Source organism: Dasypus novemcinctus, chromosome 18 (genome assembly GCF_030445035.2).
Source record: "Dasypus novemcinctus isolate mDasNov1 chromosome 18, mDasNov1.1.hap2, whole genome shotgun sequence".
Taxonomy (NCBI): Eukaryota; Metazoa; Chordata; class Mammalia; order Cingulata; family Dasypodidae; genus Dasypus; species Dasypus novemcinctus.
The window spans coordinates 76,460,766-76,478,002 of record NC_080690.1 but is presented as its reverse complement, the minus strand read 5'-3'; the positions used below and the strand labels follow the sequence as shown (position 1 = coordinate 76,478,002).

The following is a 17,237-nucleotide window of genomic DNA, read 5'->3' as shown; positions in this document are numbered from 1 at the left end:
CTCCGGCCATCTGCGCGGGTGAAGCGCCCACCTGGGAGATGCGCTCACGCCCTTCGCCACCGACCAGATCCCCGACCTCGTCCCTCGAGGACAGTGACGGCCGCCCCGGCGCCCCTGGGAGCCCCAGGGAGCCGCGTCCTCTGGCCTGGGGTCCTGCAGACAGCACCCCTTCCCCGAGTCGCCCCTTCCTCGGGTCCTCTGCAGTCGCCCGGGCCTCCCTCGCCCCCCCTGGTTCAGCCCACGCCTTGGGGAGGCCCCTCACCCCGGCTCTGGGGAGGTGACCCGCACCCGTTCCGTGACCCCGTGTTTCCTCTGCGCGAGTCGCGTCCCACTGGCCGCCTGTTCTGGTTGTTTCCATCCCCAGTGCCCAGTGGGAAGTGCTCTTCCTGGGCAGGGGACGTCGGGTCCTTACCTGTAAATGTGCAGGGCGGGGTGAAGGAGCCGCTGAGGGAGGAGGAGAAAGAGATTTTAAATCTAAGGAGTAAAGGTGGAATGAGGGCGAATCAGGGCAAAGAAAATGGAATGAGTGGATTTCGAGAATAAGAGTCAAAGACGGAAGCAGATGGGTGGTGTTTCACGGACAATTACGGGACATTGTAGATCCCCCCAGGGCCCACTGGATGGAACGTGGGAGAGTGTGGGCTATGATGTGGATCATTGACTATGGGGTGCAGTGATGGTCAGAGATGAACTTACCAGGTGCAATGGATTTGTCACGATGATGGGAGCAAGTGTTGCTGTGGGGGGAGTGGGGGGTGGGGGCGGTGGGGTTAAATGGGACCTCATATTTTTTGAATGTAATCTTTAAAAATAAATAAATAATTAAAAAAACAAAAAGAGGGAAGCAGAGAAGAAAAGGAAGTAAGAGAAATCTAGAGGAAAAGCAGTTCCTGAAATGATTTGTAAAATTGGGTGCGTGTATGTATATCTGTGTGTGTCAGTGTGGCAGTTTTCTGGGAGAGGGTTCCCAGTTGTAATTAGAATCTTAAATGGACCCCAGTCTTCCGAAATAATGAAAACTACTAGGATAAAGGCAGAGTCCTAAGGTTCAGAAATAAAGAGATCTTTCTCCTACCATCTCTCCCTCCCTCACAAGCAACTTTTCAATTGAGGGATCTGCAGAGCCAGGAGGCTTCTCTTTCTGCTGAGTTTAGACACTTTTTCTGCCAAAGTGGGTCTGTTCAGCCTCAGGCTGCCACCCCAGGTGGTCACCTCGCTGAGTTTCTGGCTGAACTTTATATGCAATAGGAAACCTGGGAACATCAGCCCCTGAAGTGAAGACTGTGCCAGAGGGTGCACCAGTGTCACTGACCATCTCAGTCATTCGTCCACTAGATACGTCAGTAGCCTGTATTGTGTGGCAGTAATTTTTTCATGACATTGAATATAAATTTGGTAAAAAGCTTGAAAATTCTGATGGACTTGATCCAGGTTGTTTTTGAATGATGGAGCAAGAAATACCCTTTCATTTAAAATAGTCATATAGTCAGAGAATGCCCCAAAAGCCCCCAAATCAAAGGACTGAGATAATCCGTCTTTCACATGTCCCCACTTTCCTTGCTTCTCCCTCATGTGTTCATCAGGTGCAGTCTTTTTTGCCTGTTCACATGTGGCTGATCACAGATGGAGGAAAATATAAACCCAAATTGACTGGGTCTCACTTCAGATTCCTAGCCCAGTTCCTCTTATATTCCCTTATTCATCTTCTCCATACCTTTTCCTCTAGATCCCACTAGAAGTTCCTCCTTCCCCATCTTTTCTCTCAGCCAAAGACTTTGTTTATTCCTCTTTGGAAGCAGTGAGAGAAGCTTCCCCAACTGAGCCACTAACTTGCCTCAGACCTGTGCACCCTACTTTGTTGTTGACTAGGAATGGTCTGGCCCTGCTCTTGGCTGCTGCTAACCCTGGGATTGTGTACAAGCCCCTCCTTATAGTCTCAGGAGAATACTGCATCCTTTTGCCACTACATCTTTTTTTTTCTTATTTATAGAAGTTGTTGGTTTACAGAAAAATCATGTAAAAAATAGTGTTCCCATGTACTTCCTATAATACTGCAGTATTGTTGTACCTTTGTTACAATTGATGTAAGAATATAAAATTATATTCTTAGCTATAATCCATACACATTGCATTAGTGTTGTACATTTGTTATAATTCATGAAAGAAAATTTTTATACTTGTACTATTATAGTGCATTGTTTGCAATAGGTTTCAGTGTGTTACACAGTTCTGTGTTTTCCTTTTAACTTTATTCTAGTAAAATTCTCCCTATTAACCACATTCACATATAGAATTCATTGCTGTTAATTACACTCACAGTGTTATGCCACCATTACCACCATCCATTTTCAAAACTTTACAATCAAGTGAAATATAAATTCTGTACAAATGAAGTATTAAATCCCCAATTTCTACCATCATCCCAGTCCCTGGTAACCTGTTTCTAAATTCTAATTCTATGAGTTTGCCCATTCTAATTATTTTATATCATTGAGGTCATACATTATTTGTTCTTTTATGCCTGGCCTGTTTCACTCAGCATAGTGTCCTCAAGGTTCATCCCTGTTGTGGTATGTATGAGGACTATCTTTTTACAGCTAAATCATATTCCATTGTATGTATTACCACAGTTTTGTTCACCCATTCATTGGTTTATGGACACTTGGGTTGCTTCCTCCTTTAGCAATTTTGAATATGCCATTATGAACAATGGTTTCCAAATATCTGTTCAAGCCCCTACAGTCAGTTCTTTGGATATGTACCTAATAACAGGATTGCCAGGTTATAAGGTGATTCTATACTTAGCTTTCTGGGGAACTGCCAAACTGTCTTCCACAGCAGCTGCACCATTTTGCATTCCCACCAGCAATGAATGAATGTTCCTGCTTCTCCACACCCTCTCCAAAATGTATAATTTTCTAAAAAAAAAAAAAAAAAAAAAAAAATAGCAACCATTCCAGGGGGTATCTCATTGTGGTTTTGATTTGCATTTCCTTAATACCTTGTGCGTTGAGCATCTATTTGTGTGCTTTCTAGCCATTTGTATATCTTCTTTGGAGAAATAAGCCTTTTGCCCATTTTAAAAATTGGGGTGTTGGTCTTTTTGTCATTTAGTTGTAAGATTTCTTTATATATTCTGGATATTAAATCCTTATTAGATACGTGGTTTCCAGATATTTTCTCCCACTGACTAGATTATCTTTTCACTTTAGTGATAAAGTCCTTCGATGCGCAAATGTTTTTAATTTTGATTAGGCCCCACTTACATATTTTTTTCTTTCGTTGTTTATGCTTCGAGTGTAAAGTCTCAGAAACCACTGCTTAACCAAGATTCTGAAGATAACTTCCCTACATTCTCTTCTAGGAGTTTTATAGTCCTGGTTCTTACATTTAGGGCTTTGATCCATTTTGATATATGGTATGAGATAGGAGTTCTCTTTCATTCTTTTGTGTATGGATATCCAGTTCTCCCAGCATCATTTGTTGATGAGACTGTTCTTTCCTGATTAAGTGGACTTGGCAGCCTTGTCACAAATCAGTTGGCTAAAATGCAATGAATGTCTCATGATGATGGAGGAGATTGTTGCTATGGGGGGAGGAGGGGAGTGAGGGAGGTGAAGGGTATATGGGGACCTCATATTTTTTGAATGTAATATTAAAAAAAAAGAAAAAAAAAGAAAAAAAACCCAAATCAGTTGGCTATAAATGTGAGGGTCTATTTCTGAAATCTCAATTCAATTCCATTGCTCTGTATATCTATCCTTGTACCAGTAGTATGCTGTTTTGACCACTATATCTTTGTAATAAGCTGTAAAATGAGGAAATGTAAGTCCTCCAACTTCATTGCTCCTTTTCAAGATGTTTTTGGGTATTAAGGGTCTCTTTTATTTTATTTTAAGTTCTGTTTCATTGTATATGGGAATCCATTTGTCACAAATTAATAAAGACCATATGCAAATATTCAAATGGTCCATTGTGGGGGAGTGAAAGTGAGGTTTTAGTTGATAAAAACCTTAATGGTTTTCCCTTAAGAGCCTCTTACCCTTCCAAATAATGTGATAATTGGCTTTTCCATTCTGCAAAGTAGGCTGTGGGAATATTGATTGGGATTACATTGAATCTAACCATCTGAGATAGAGTTGACATCTTTATGTTATTTAGTCTTCTAACCCATGAACAGCGAATGTCCTTTATTTAGGTCTTTTTTGTTTTTTTTTTTTAGCAATATTTTATCATTTTCTATGTACAAGTCCTTTATATACTTAAGTTTATTCTGAGATATTTGTTTCTTTTAGTTGCTAATGTAAATAGATTTTTTTTCTTGTTTCCCCCTCAGATTGCTCATTACTGTAGTATAGAAACACTACAGGGAATTGGATTTGGCTCAACTGATAGAGTGTCCGCCTACCATATGGGAGTTCCAGGGTTCAAATCCAGGGCCTCCTGGCCCATGTGGTGAGCTGGCCCATGTGCAGTGCTGATGTGTGCAAGGAGTGCCATGCCATGTAGGGGTGTCCCTCACATAGGGGAGCCCCATGCACAAGGAGTGCACCCCGCATGGAGAGCCGCCCCATGCAAAAAAAGCACAGCCTGCCCAGGAGTGATGCCACACACATGGAGAGCTGATGCAGCAAGATGACACAACAAAAAAGAGACACAGATACCCAGTGCCACTGACAAGAATGCAAGCGGACACAGGAGAACACACAGTGAATGAACACAGAGAGCAGAACAATGGGGGGTGGGGGGGGAAGGGAGAGAAATAAATAAAAAAATAAATCTTTAAAAAAACAAAAGAAGAAACATTACATATTTTTGCATGTTGATCTTGTGCCAGATGGAGAAGAAAGAGAGAAAGGGATGGAAGAAATAGTCAAAGAAATCATGTCAGAGAACTTCCCCACCTTAACAAAATACATGAATATGCACATCCAAGTAGCTCAGAGAATACCAAACAGGATAAACATGAAGAAAAATACACCCCATAATATATAGCCCATATACTATCAAATGCAAAGTACAAGGAGAGAGTTCTGAAGGCTGCAAGGGAAAAGCAATGTGTTACATACGAGAGTCCCAATTAGACTGAATGCCAGTATCTCATCAGAAACCAAGGAAACAAGAAGGCAGTGGGTTGAAATGCTTAAAAGTTGCTGACAGAAAACAATTGCCAGGCAAGAGTTTTATCTCCACCAAGACTCTTTCAAAAATCAGGAAGATATTAAGATATTCCCAGATAAAGAAAAGCTGAGGCAATACATTGCTGCTAGACCTGCTCTGCAGGCAACACTAAAGGGAGTGCTTCACACTGTAAGGAAAGGACACTAGTCAGTTGCTCAAAGCAGCATAAAGAAATAAAGACCTGTGATAAAGGTAACTGCTTGGGTAATTATAAATGCAGGTAGTGTTGTATAGTAGTCTTTGGTATGTAACTCCCACGTCTTTTTATAAATGTTAAAATGCAAATGCATAAAATTGATGTATCTGGGTTTTGGGACATACAATGTACAAAGACATAAGTGGTAACGTACAAAAAATGGTGGAGGGGAGACACAGAGGAGTATAGGAAAAGAATATATGCACATTATTGAAGTTACATATCAAATCAAAAATAATTATTTAGTATGTTGAATTTTAACCCTATAGTAATCACAAGGAAAACAGATGCAAAATATATCAAAGTAGAAATGAGAGGCCACATAATAGGGTACAACACAAGAAAACAAATAAATATAAAAGTAGGCTTTACTAGAAGTGAAGGACAAAAAGGTATAAGAGTTAACAAAAGCTAAATATCAAAGTGGCAGAAGAAAGACTTGTATTATCAGTAGTGATTTTAAATGTAAATAGACTAAATTCAAAAGGCAGAGATAGGCCAAATGACCCAAATATATGCTGTCTTCAAGACACTCACCTTCAAGTCGAAAATAAATGTAGGTTGGGGAGCTGATGTGGCTCAAGCAATTGAGCTCCTGCTTCTCACATGGGTGGTCCTGAGCTTGGTTCCTGATTCCTCCTTAAAACAAAAACAAATAAAAAAAACAACTCAGTAGAACCAGTGTGGCTCAGTAGTTGAGCACCACCTTCCCATATACGAGGTCCCAGGTTCAATCCCTAGCTCCAGTAACTCAATAAAAAAAAAAAATACATGTAGGTTGAGAGTGAAAGGGTGGGAAAAAATGTACCATGCAGATCGTAACCAAAAGAGAGCTGGGGTTGCATACTCATATCACATAAAATAGACTTCAAGTCAAAAAGTTATGAGGGACAAAGATGGTCACTATATACTGTTAAAGGGGACAGTGAAGTGGAGATGTAGTAATTATAAGTGTATATGCAACTAAAAGCAGAGCTCCAAATATATGATGGAAATACTGATAGATTTGAATGGAGAAATTGACAGTTCCTCATTAATAGTAGGAGACTTTAACACACCACTCTCAATAATGGAAAGAACGTCTAGTCAGAAGATCAGTAAAGAAATACAGGACTTGCATGAATCACTAAACCAATTAGACCTAACAAACATATGTAGAACACTGCATCCAACAAAAACAATACAGATTCTTCTGAATTGCATGTAGATGATCTTCAGGATAGACCATATGTTACACCATAAAACAAGCGTCAATTAATTAAAAAGTATTGAAGTCATACCATGCATATTCTCTGACCACAACAGAATGAAACCAGAAATCAATAACGGAAAAATGGGAAATGCACAAATATGTGGAAATAAATAACATACACATAAACAACCAGTGGGTTAAAGAGGAAATCAGAAGCAAAATTAGGAAATATCTTGAGGCAAATGAAAATGAAAATACAACATACCAAAACTTATGGGATGCAGCAAAGGCAGTGCCGAGAGAGAAATTTATAGTTCTAAAGGTTTATTAAAAGAAGAAAGAGGGAAGCAGATGTGATTCAAGCAGTTGAGCTTCCATCTACCACATGGGAGGTCCATGGTTTGGTTCCTGGTACCTCCTAAAGAAGACAGCAAGCTGACACAACAGGCAGACATGGCAAGCTGATACAACAAGGTGAGGCAGCGAGACACAAGGGAAAAAAAAGACACGAAGAAAAACAAAGACACAACAAAGCAGGGAGCAGAGGTTCCCAGTGCCTCCTAAAGAAGATGAGCAAGACAGCAAGCTGACACAATAGGCAGATGCAAGAAGATTATGCAACAAGAGACACAAGAAGAAAAAATACATGATGAGAGACCAGCAAAGCAGGGAATGGAGGTGGCTCAAGTGATTAGGTGCCTCTCTCCCACATCGGAGGGCCTGGGTTCAGTTCTCAGTGCCTCCTAAAGAAACAAGGAATATGAACAGATGCAGGAAGTACAAACAATGGGGTGATGGGGGGAGAAATAATAAAATAAAAATAAGTCTTTAAAAAAGAAGAAGAAGAAAGACTTCAAATCAGAGACCTAACCTCAAAATCAAAGAATCAGGGTGTAGTTCAGTGGTTTAAACACCTGCTTCCCATACACGAGGTCCCTGGTTCCTTAAAACACACAAAAAACCCACATAATTAGAAATAGAAGAGCAAAGCAAACCCAAAGTAAGCAGAGAGAAGGAAATAACAAAGATTACAGCAGAGATGATTGAAATAGAAAAAAATCAGTAGAATCAAGTAAACCAGAGTGTGGGCTATGATGTGGACCATTGACCATGAGGTGAAGCGATGCTCAGAGATGTATTCACCAAATGCAATGAATGTCACGATGATGGAGGAGAATGTTGCTATGGGGGGAGTAGTGGGGTGAGGGGGGTGGGTGGGGGTATATAAGGACCTCATATTTTTTTAATGTAAGATTAAAAAAATGAATAAAGACAAAAAAAATGACAAACAAAATTTTTTTTTAATTTAAAGGAAACCAAAAAGTTCTTTAAAAAGATCAATAAAATTGACAGACCTTTAGCTAGACTGACAAAGGAAAAAAGATGTAACAAAGAATGAAAAGGGGGCACATTATTACCAACCTGGCTGAAATAAAAAGAAGTAGGGGAGGATACTATGAATAATTGTATGCCAGTAAATTAGATAAGATGAAATGAACAAATTCTTAGAAACACACAAACCACCTACACTGAGGCAAGAACAAAACAATTACTAGTGAAGAGATTGAATCAGTAATCAAAAACCTCCCAAACAAGAAAAGCACAGGACCAGGTACCTTGACAGTAGACTTCTGTCAAACATTCCAAGAAGGATTAACTTCAGTTCTGCTCAAAGTATTCCAAAAAATTGAAAGAGGATGGAACACTCCCTACCTCATCCTAGCAAGCCAGCATCACCCTCATACCAAAGCCAGAAAAAGATGCCACAAGAAAAGAAAACTACAGATCAATATCTCATGAATATAGATGAAAAAATCCTGTATAAAATACTAACAAAACTAATCAACAGCATATTAAAATAATTATACACCATGATCAAATGGAATTTGTTTGCAATGTGTATGAAATGTTCATTCAACACAATAAAATAATGCAACACATTAACAGAATGAGGGGAAAAAATTCAAATGATCATTTCAGTTGATACAGAAAAGGCATTTGGCAAAATACAGCATCCCTTCTTGATAAAAACACTTAGAACTCTAGGAATAGAAGAAAACTTCCGCAACATAATAAAGGGAAAAGCATACAGCTAATATCCTAATTAATGGTGAAAGAATAAAAGTTTTCCCTCTAAGATCAGGAATAAGACAAGAAAGCCCAGTGTCACCACTGTAATTCAGCATTGAACTGGAAGTTCTTGCCAGAGCAGTTAGGCAAAAAAAGAAATAAGAGGCATCCAAATTGAAAGTAAAAGTAAAACTTGCCCTATTTGCAGATGACTTGATCCTATATACAGAAAACCTAAAAAATCCACAGTAAAGCTGCTAGATCTAATAAAAGAATTCAGCAAAGTGGAGGGGTCAATAGTTTCTATAAACAAGCAATGAACAACTGGAAGAAGAAATCAAGGGGAACAATTATCTGTTCACAGTAGCAACTAAAAGAATCTGTTATCTAGGAATAAATGTAATCAAGGATGTAAAGAATTTATACACAGAAAATTGCAAAACATTGTTAAATAAAAGCTTAAGTAAGTAGGAGGACATTCCTTTTTCATGGATTCCATGTACGAGGTCCCAGGTTCGATCCCCAGTTCTTCCCAAAACAAACAGAAAACCCAACTTTCACTGGGGAGCAGATGTAGCTCAGTGGTTGATCTCCTGCTTCCCACATATGAGGTCCTGGGTTCAATCCCTGGTACCTTAAAAAATTTTTTTTTTATATTGAAGGGTAAGGGGCCCTAAATAGCTAAAGCCATCTTAAAAAGAATGAAGTTGAAGAACTCACACTCCTCAATCTTAAAACGTATTACAAAAACACAGTAATTAAAATAATATGATACTGGTACAAGGACATATAGACCAATGGAATAGAAATGAGAGTTCAGAAATCAACACTCACATTTATGGCCAACTGAGATATATATATAAAGAGACATTTTAAGGCATTGCCTCATGCTGGCAAGTTTGAAATTTGTAGGGCAGGCTGCCAGCAGACTGGTAACTCAGTAGAGATGCTGCTGTAATCCTGAGGCAGAATTTCTTCTCTGTAAAGCCTTTTTGCTCTCAGGACTTCAACTGACTGGGTTAGGTCCCCCACATTATCAAAGGTGATTTCCTTATGGTAAGCTGAATACATAGTTATTAAACCACATCCACAAAATACCATCCCAGCAACACCCAGGTCAGTGGTTAAATAACTCCGCACTACAAACCAGCTAAGTGGACACAAATTGACCACCACAGGTGGTGACCAGGCCCTCTGGAAGGAAGACCCACAGGTTCTGTGGGCCCTTGGAAACCATTCCTTCACCCTGCATCCCAGCACAGGCCAGATGGAGAGTTCACCCTCATCAAGGCTGTTCTCATAAATTCTGGAGAAGCCTGTTTGAGCACCCACTTCTCCCTGGAATTCTGTTCTCATGAAACCCTTCGGCAGGCGTGGGGTGGGAACGCACCAACTACCAGCCCCCTGGCCTTTTCTCATCTAATGGGGGAACAAGCACAACTCCTCCCTTCGGTGGCCAGGGCACTCTGGCTCCTGCTCTAGGGTCCCATAGTGGAGTATGCTGACCAAGAGTCTGACTCCTGAGGCATAGTGCACTGGCCCAAGGTCCAATCCTATCTGAGCAGCTGCACACCTGTGGAGCTTTCCTGAGCCAAGACAGTGTCCTACCTAGACTGGGTCCCAGCTCAAGGTAGTGACAAGTGGGAGGGCCTATGTTAGCCAAAGGTGTGCTGATGCAAAGTACCAGAACTCTTGGCTTTTGTAAAGGGTATTTATTTGGGAAAGAAGCTTACAGTTACCAGGCCCTAAGGAGACCAACTCAAGGTACCATAAGAGTCCTTTCTTACCCAAAGTTATTTGCCTTGTGTTGACACAAGATGGCATGCAACATCTGCGAGGGTTCATAATTCCTCTTCCTCCTTAATGCTCCATGGGTCCAGCTTTTTCCAATTTCAGCTGTAGGCTGGCATAAGACTGTCTCTTCCCAGGACTCATTTGTCTCCAGGCTCAGCTGCTCTGTTCTCTCCACAAGGTTAGCTGTAAACTATCAGGTGAATGGCTCAACTCTCCCTGGGGCTCCAGTGTCAAAACCAAGTTCTCTCCTCTTATCTTTTTCTGTGTATCGTCTTCTGGTGAGTCTGTTTATTCCCACTGAGGGGGCAGAGACTCAATGTGGAGTCACACTCTAATGATGTGGTTGAATCAAAGCCCTAATCTTAACATAATTTAGTCAGACATCTCAGCTGAATCTAAAATAATCAAAAGGTTACCATACCCAGAGGAACAGACCAGTTTATAAACACCATCTATCTTTTTTGGAATTCATAAATAATACCAAACTGCCACAGGGCCTGAACAAAGAGGGGCAGCTTCTGGGGACATTTTGAGTTTTAACACGTCCAGTTGTACTTTGCAGTTCTTTGGAACCTCTTCCCCAGCTTTGCATCCTTTGGCAAGGTTAGTTACATAAAACAGGGCTGGGATGTTAGTGATGCAGTTACATGCCCTCTGGCTTGGATGTCCTGGGGAGTGCACAGTCAATGAACAGCTTCCAGAACCCAGCATAGCCCCACTGCCAGCAATGGGAACTGAGCCACAGGGCAGCAGGCTGGGCACTGGACAGACAGGATGTGTGTCATTAAAATTAGAAACTTTTATTCCTGAAAGACTTTATCCTGAAAGTAAAATGATAACCTACACACTGGGAAAAAATATTTGGAAACCACATGTCCAGGAAAAGTTTATTATCCATAATATATAAAGAAATCCTTCAACTTAACAATAAAGAGATAACCCAATTAAAAAATGGGCAAAATGGGAAACGGACTTTGGCCCAGTGGTTAGGGCGTCCGTCTACCACATGGGAGGTCCGCGGTTCAAACCCTGGGCCTCCTTGACCCGTGTGGAGCTGGCCCATGCGCAGTGCTGATGCGCGCAAGGAGTGCCGTGCCACGCAAGGGTGTCCCCCGCGTAGGGGAGCCCCACGCGCAAGGAGTGCGCCCCGTAAGGAGAGCCGCCCAGCGTGAAAAGAAAGAGCAGCCTGCCCAGGAATGGCGCCACCCACACTTCCCATGCCGCTGACGACAACAGAAGCGGACAAAGACAGAAGCGGACAAAGAAACAAGACGCAGCAAATAGACACCAAGAACAGACAACCAGGGGAGGGGGGGAAATTAAATAAATAAATAAATCTTTAAAAAAAAAAAAAAAAATGGGCAAAAGAGTTGAACAGACATGGCTTCAAAGAAGTTATATAAATGGCCAGAGAGCACATGAAAAGATGCTCATTAACCTTCAGGGGAATGTAAATCACAACCACAATGAGATACCATTTCACTCTCATTAGAATGGCTGCTATTTAGAAAAAATGAATACTGATAAGTGTTGGAGAAGATGTGGAGAAATAGGAACGCTCATTTGTTGCTGGGGGCAATGAAAATTTTGCAGCTGCTGTGGAAGAGTTTGGTGGTTCCACAGAAAGCTAAATATAGAACTGTCATATGACCTGGCAGTCTACTTACTAGGTCTGTACCCAAAATAATTGAAAGCAGGACCTCAAACATGTATTTGCACACTGATGTTCATAGAGGCATTATTCACAATTGCCAGAAGATGCCAAATGTCCATCAACCAATGAATGGATAAATAACATGTATATATACACATAAATAAATATTTTTTAGCTAAAAAAGGAATGAAGTCCTGATATATGCAACAACATGGATGAACCTTGAAGACATGTTGAGTGAAATAAGCCAAACACAAGAAGACAAACAGTGTATGATCTCACTGATTCACAATTAGAATAAGCAAACTCAGAGAGTCAGAATCTTAAATATAGGTTACCAGGGGACAGGTTAGGGATTAGGGATAGCAAATGGGAAGGTAAGGCTTAAAATGTACAGAGTTCCTATTTGGAATGATGGAAATGTTTTGGTAATGGATGGTGGTAATGATTGCACAATATTGTGAATGCAGTTAACAACACTGAAATATATATCTGAATATGATTAAAAGGGGGAAATGCTAGATTATATATATGGTAAAAATAAGTTTTTTTAGAAATCTGTTGAACTATACTACACAAGGAGCCCTAAGTTTAAATATGTGCTTTAATTAATAGTAGATTATAAAAATGTTCAATAATCAATTGTAACAAATGTTCCACACCAAGATAGTGGTGGTGGTGTATGAAGATACTGTATTTTATGCCTGGCTGTTCTGTAAATGCACAACTCCTCTCATAAAATTGGGGGGACCGTAAAGCCTTTTTTTCAATATTCTCTTTTTATTCACAACAGTTTTACTTCTTTAAAACAAAAATAGTCTATTAACTACATCTTCCCATTAAGTGCCACTTCCCAATTTTCCATTTTAGAGCAGAATAGGCCAGTAACATGTTCATATTCCCTCTGGCTTCAATTCTTCCCTCCCAACTGTTACTTGAACCCCAGTCACGCTTTCACATCCACCATTCTGCTGATAGTTCCTTGTCAGAGTCACCAAAGACCTCCCCTTTTGTAAATCCAGTTCATTAATTCTCCCTCATATTACTTTTTCTGTCAGCAACATGTTGCACAGTTGATTTAAAACACTCTTCCTGTCTTTCAGGACATCAGATTATTATTATTTTTAATCTATCTCTCTAGCACAAATCCCCACTCTTTCAGCAAAATGTATGAGTTTCATTAGGAGGGAAGGACATTCTGAAAAAAGTGTGCGAAATTCACTGCTGGTCTCCATGAAGGAGTGCATTGCCTTTGGTTTTTGTTTGGTTTTTATGATTGACAGTCTTTTATTAACACTCAAAATGTTACATCATTATAGTAGGAAAATTATTGTTTCCCTAATGGCTAATTACATAAAAACTATCCATGGTCTTATAAGAATTTTAGTGTGTACTAGGTTTGATGCATATCTTAGAGGCAGGACATTAGCTTTCTAGGATCATTAGGGCTTAGCTGATAATAAGAAATAGTAATTTATAAAACATTCCCTGAAGAGCTTTCCCAAACAGTAATCACTTCAGTGTAGTGATTGTTTCATTTCTTGCAAGTCATGTATCTTTTAGTTACATTCTCCCAGTTGATTACATTCCAAATGGCGTTTACATAATCAGGTCTGACATTACTGAAAGTAATAAGCATGCTTTCATACATCAGGTCCCAGCAATGGAATAAGATCTGTTGTTACCTGCAGTGGATCCTAATTAGAACAAGTAGCAATCTGTAAGCAGCTCTGTTCCTTATTGAAGCCAAGCCAGCCCCAACCTAAGCCTTGAATGCCAACAGATAAGAGTTTTTCCTTAAATTTATCAAAGGAACCAAAATCAGGTTTGATAGCTTCCAGCAACTCCCTTTTGGGTTCTCCATCACCATTATGGCTCAGGTTTGTCCAGAAAATGGTGTGATTGATACAGCCTCCACCATTGAACTTCAGTGCAGAGTATAGAGCTATCTGAACTGTAATATCACCCTTTGCCAGTGCCTCCTTATGTTTCTCCTCAGTAGCATTCAAATTATTCACATACACAGCGTGATGTTTGCTGTGGTGCAGCTGCATGATCTGCATATTGATGTGGGGCTTGGGGGCACCATAGTCATAAGGCAAGCTGGGGGGCTGTGCTTTTGCCTGGAACCCAAAATCCCCAAAGCTGGTACCAGCTTCCTGCTCCTTCTGCATGCCGTCCAAGACAGCATGGTGCAATAGTGCGAGCATTCGGGCAGAGCCTTCATTGCCTTTGAATCCCTCCAGCTGCAGTGGACAGTGGAGGACCATCTTTTTCCCCATTTTGAGGTCCTTCCTAAATGTGTGGTTATGGCACAGGAATGGGGCATGTTGAATCTAAGCATTAAACAGCATATTTTTAATACTCAGGATTGACTTGTCGAGACTGATCTTGCCTGAGAAAGAAGACTGGAGAGCTTAACTGAGAAAAAAGTGTCAGGAATGTCTCTTTTCCAGGTAAATGTCTGTTTCTGGTTGAAACAGAATCAGCAAGAGATATCTGTCAATTCTATAATATTAAAAGAGTCTCTCATGCAGCTGTGGGGATGCACAAGTCCAGGTTCTGCAGGCAGGCTGCAACCAGGGGCTACAATGAAAGTCCGGTGAAGATTCTTAATGAGTTCTGGGAAATGTTGGCTGTCCAAAGACAAGCTGGGAAATTCTCAATGCTGGAATCACTTCCCCTTTTAAGGCATTCAACTGATTGGATTATGCATCACTCTTGCTGATGGCAATCTCCCTGACTGATGTAACTATAACCAGCTGTCTACGATTTACTACTGCAGTAAAATCAGTGGTGACTAAAGTCCATAAATTCACTTGTATTACAGTTAGCTCAGTGCTTGACCAAACAACCGGGCACAATTACCTGTCTGAGTTGACACAATAGCCTAACCATCACAGGGACCATGTGTTGGATATTTTTAGCTTGTACGTTTCTTTTATCATCAAAAATTTGAAATCCACAGTGCTATAGTGTGTATTTTATATCCTTTGATGGGTTGCTTAACCACTGAGCTACACCCGCTCCAAAAGATGGAAAAGTATGATGAAACAAAATTGGGGATATATATTGTGCTCAGAATTATCTTACGTGAATCTGTCGAAACATGCACATAGTTGAGTTGATCCTTAACACCTCTCATTTTCTGGCATTGTGACAACTCTCCCCATGGCCTCTTGGTGAAATGTGCTTTCATTTCAGGGACTGTTGACATTCCAGGATGTGGCCATAGAATTCTCTCAGGAGGAATGGGAATGCCTGGACCCTGAGCAGAGGGCTTTGTACAGGGACGTGACGTTGGAGAACTACAAGAACCTGGTCTCCCTGGGTGAGGATAACTTCCTTCCAGAAGTCAGGAGGTGCCCTTGGGTATTTTTGCCTTTTCCCTTATGAGTCACTTGGGATCCTCAGATTTGCTTTTAACTATGATTAAGTTGTGTTGATTTCAGAAATGAAAGTGTAATACTAAAGCATCTGGGCTTTAACCACACACTTCACACCAGATTAGTGGTGGTTCTAAGGACCTGACAGCACAAAATCTTATGTCAAACATTTTTCTTAACAACTTTATTGAGATGTAATTCACATAATATACAACTTACTCATTTAAAGTGTACCCTTCAGTGGTTTTTAGTATATTTACAGATATTTTTTTTAAAATTTTAGTTGTATTCTTTTTTTTATTATTATTATTTATTTATTTTTAAAAATTACATTAAAAAAATATGAGGTCCCATTCAACCCCACTGCCCCCACCCCCCACCCCCCCACAGCAACACTCTCTCCCATCATCGTGACACATCCATTGCACCTGGTAAGTACATCTCTGAGCATCACTGCACCCCATAGTCAATGGTCCACATCATAGCCCACACTCTCCCACGTTCCATCCAGTGGGCCCTGGGGGGATCTACAATGTCCCGTAATTGTCCGTGAAGCACCACCCAGGACAACTCCACATCCCGAAAACGCCTCCACATCTCATCTCTTCCTCCCATTCCCCAAACCCAGCAGCCACCATGGCTACCCTTCCCACACCCATTCCACATTTTCTCTGTGGACATTGGATTGGTTGTGTCCATTGCACATCTATGTCAAGTGGGGGCTTAGATTCCACATGGATACTGAATGCACTCCTCCTGCTTTCAGTTGTAGACACTCTAGGCTCCATGGTGTGGTGGTTGACCTTCTTCAACTCCATGTTAGCTGAGTGGGGTAAGTCCAGTAAATCAAAGTGTAAGAGCTGAAGTCTGTTGAGGCTCTGGGCCTGGGTGTCATATTATCAATATTCACAGATATTTACATCACCTCAAAAAGAAGCCCTTTACCCTTCAACTGTCATCCTCATTTCTCCCCATCCCATCCAGTTCTAAACAGCCACTAATCTACTTTCTGTCTCTGTCAGTTTTCCTATTTGGGACATTTCTTATGAATGGAATCATACAGTATATAGTCTTTTGTGACTGGCTTCTTTCTTTAACATCATATTCTCAAGGTCCACCTTTCTTCTCAGATTTTTCAGTATGTCTGTTGTTTACCCCAATTAATCCCTTGTGCCACACGTCAGTAGCTAATACATCTGCCTTTAAATTTAAGTGTTGGGCAGTCCCCCCAACCCCTCCCTCCTTAGTTCATCTGCTGTGGAAGAGTTTTGAATTGTGCAAAATAAAGGCAAGCTCTTTGAGCTTTTCCTTCAGGGAACCATCAGCCATCAGACAGGTAAAAAAGAAGAAAAATCTGCAGTTCTTTGAGAATAAGGTTCACCTGCTCCCTGGATTTGATACTTTTACTGGAAATGTGCGCTGCTATCTTCAAGACCACTGCTGATTAGGGGAGCATAGGATGGAGCCAGGGTATGTTAAATCACTTCAAATCTCTCTTCTTGAGATTCAGTTGCCTTTTTCTTGATTATGTGTTCACATGATTTCTGTTTACCTTTGATTAGTTTCCAGAGTTGTGATAAAATTGATTCTGCTAGTTTTTGCCTCTTCATTTACAGTGTTTTGAGTGGGATGTTCTTTTTTTAAATTTTATTTTATTTATTCATTTTTTTAAAAATATTACATTAAAAAATATGAGGTCCCCATTCACCCGCACTGCCCCCAACCCACCACTCCCCCCACAGTAACACTCTCCCCCATCATCAT

The 17,237-nt window shown here is 40.6% G+C and overlaps 1 protein-coding gene and 1 pseudogene across 4 annotated transcripts in view; one reads left to right on the top strand and one right to left on the bottom strand.

The window, feature by feature from the left end:
• LOC101423139 (zinc finger protein 677-like) overlaps positions 1-17,237 on the top strand; it is a 78,547-nt gene that overhangs the window by 46,023 nt on the left and 15,287 nt on the right. For 2 of the 4 annotated variants that reach the window (XM_071209424.1, XM_071209423.1), the window contains exons 2-4: positions 14,457-14,543; positions 15,292-15,418; positions 16,240-16,305. The exons of the other annotated variants lie outside the window; for them this stretch is intronic. In XM_071209424.1, coding sequence (XP_071065525.1) covers positions 14,529-14,543; positions 15,292-15,418; positions 16,240-16,305 — 208 coding nt within the window. In that variant the 5' untranslated portion in view covers positions 14,457-14,528. The remainder of the gene's footprint in view (positions 1-14,456; positions 14,544-15,291; positions 15,419-16,239; positions 16,306-17,237) is intronic. 4 annotated transcript variants of the gene reach the window in all.
• On the bottom strand, positions 13,617-14,278 carry LOC101422260 (superoxide dismutase [Mn], mitochondrial-like; annotated as a pseudogene).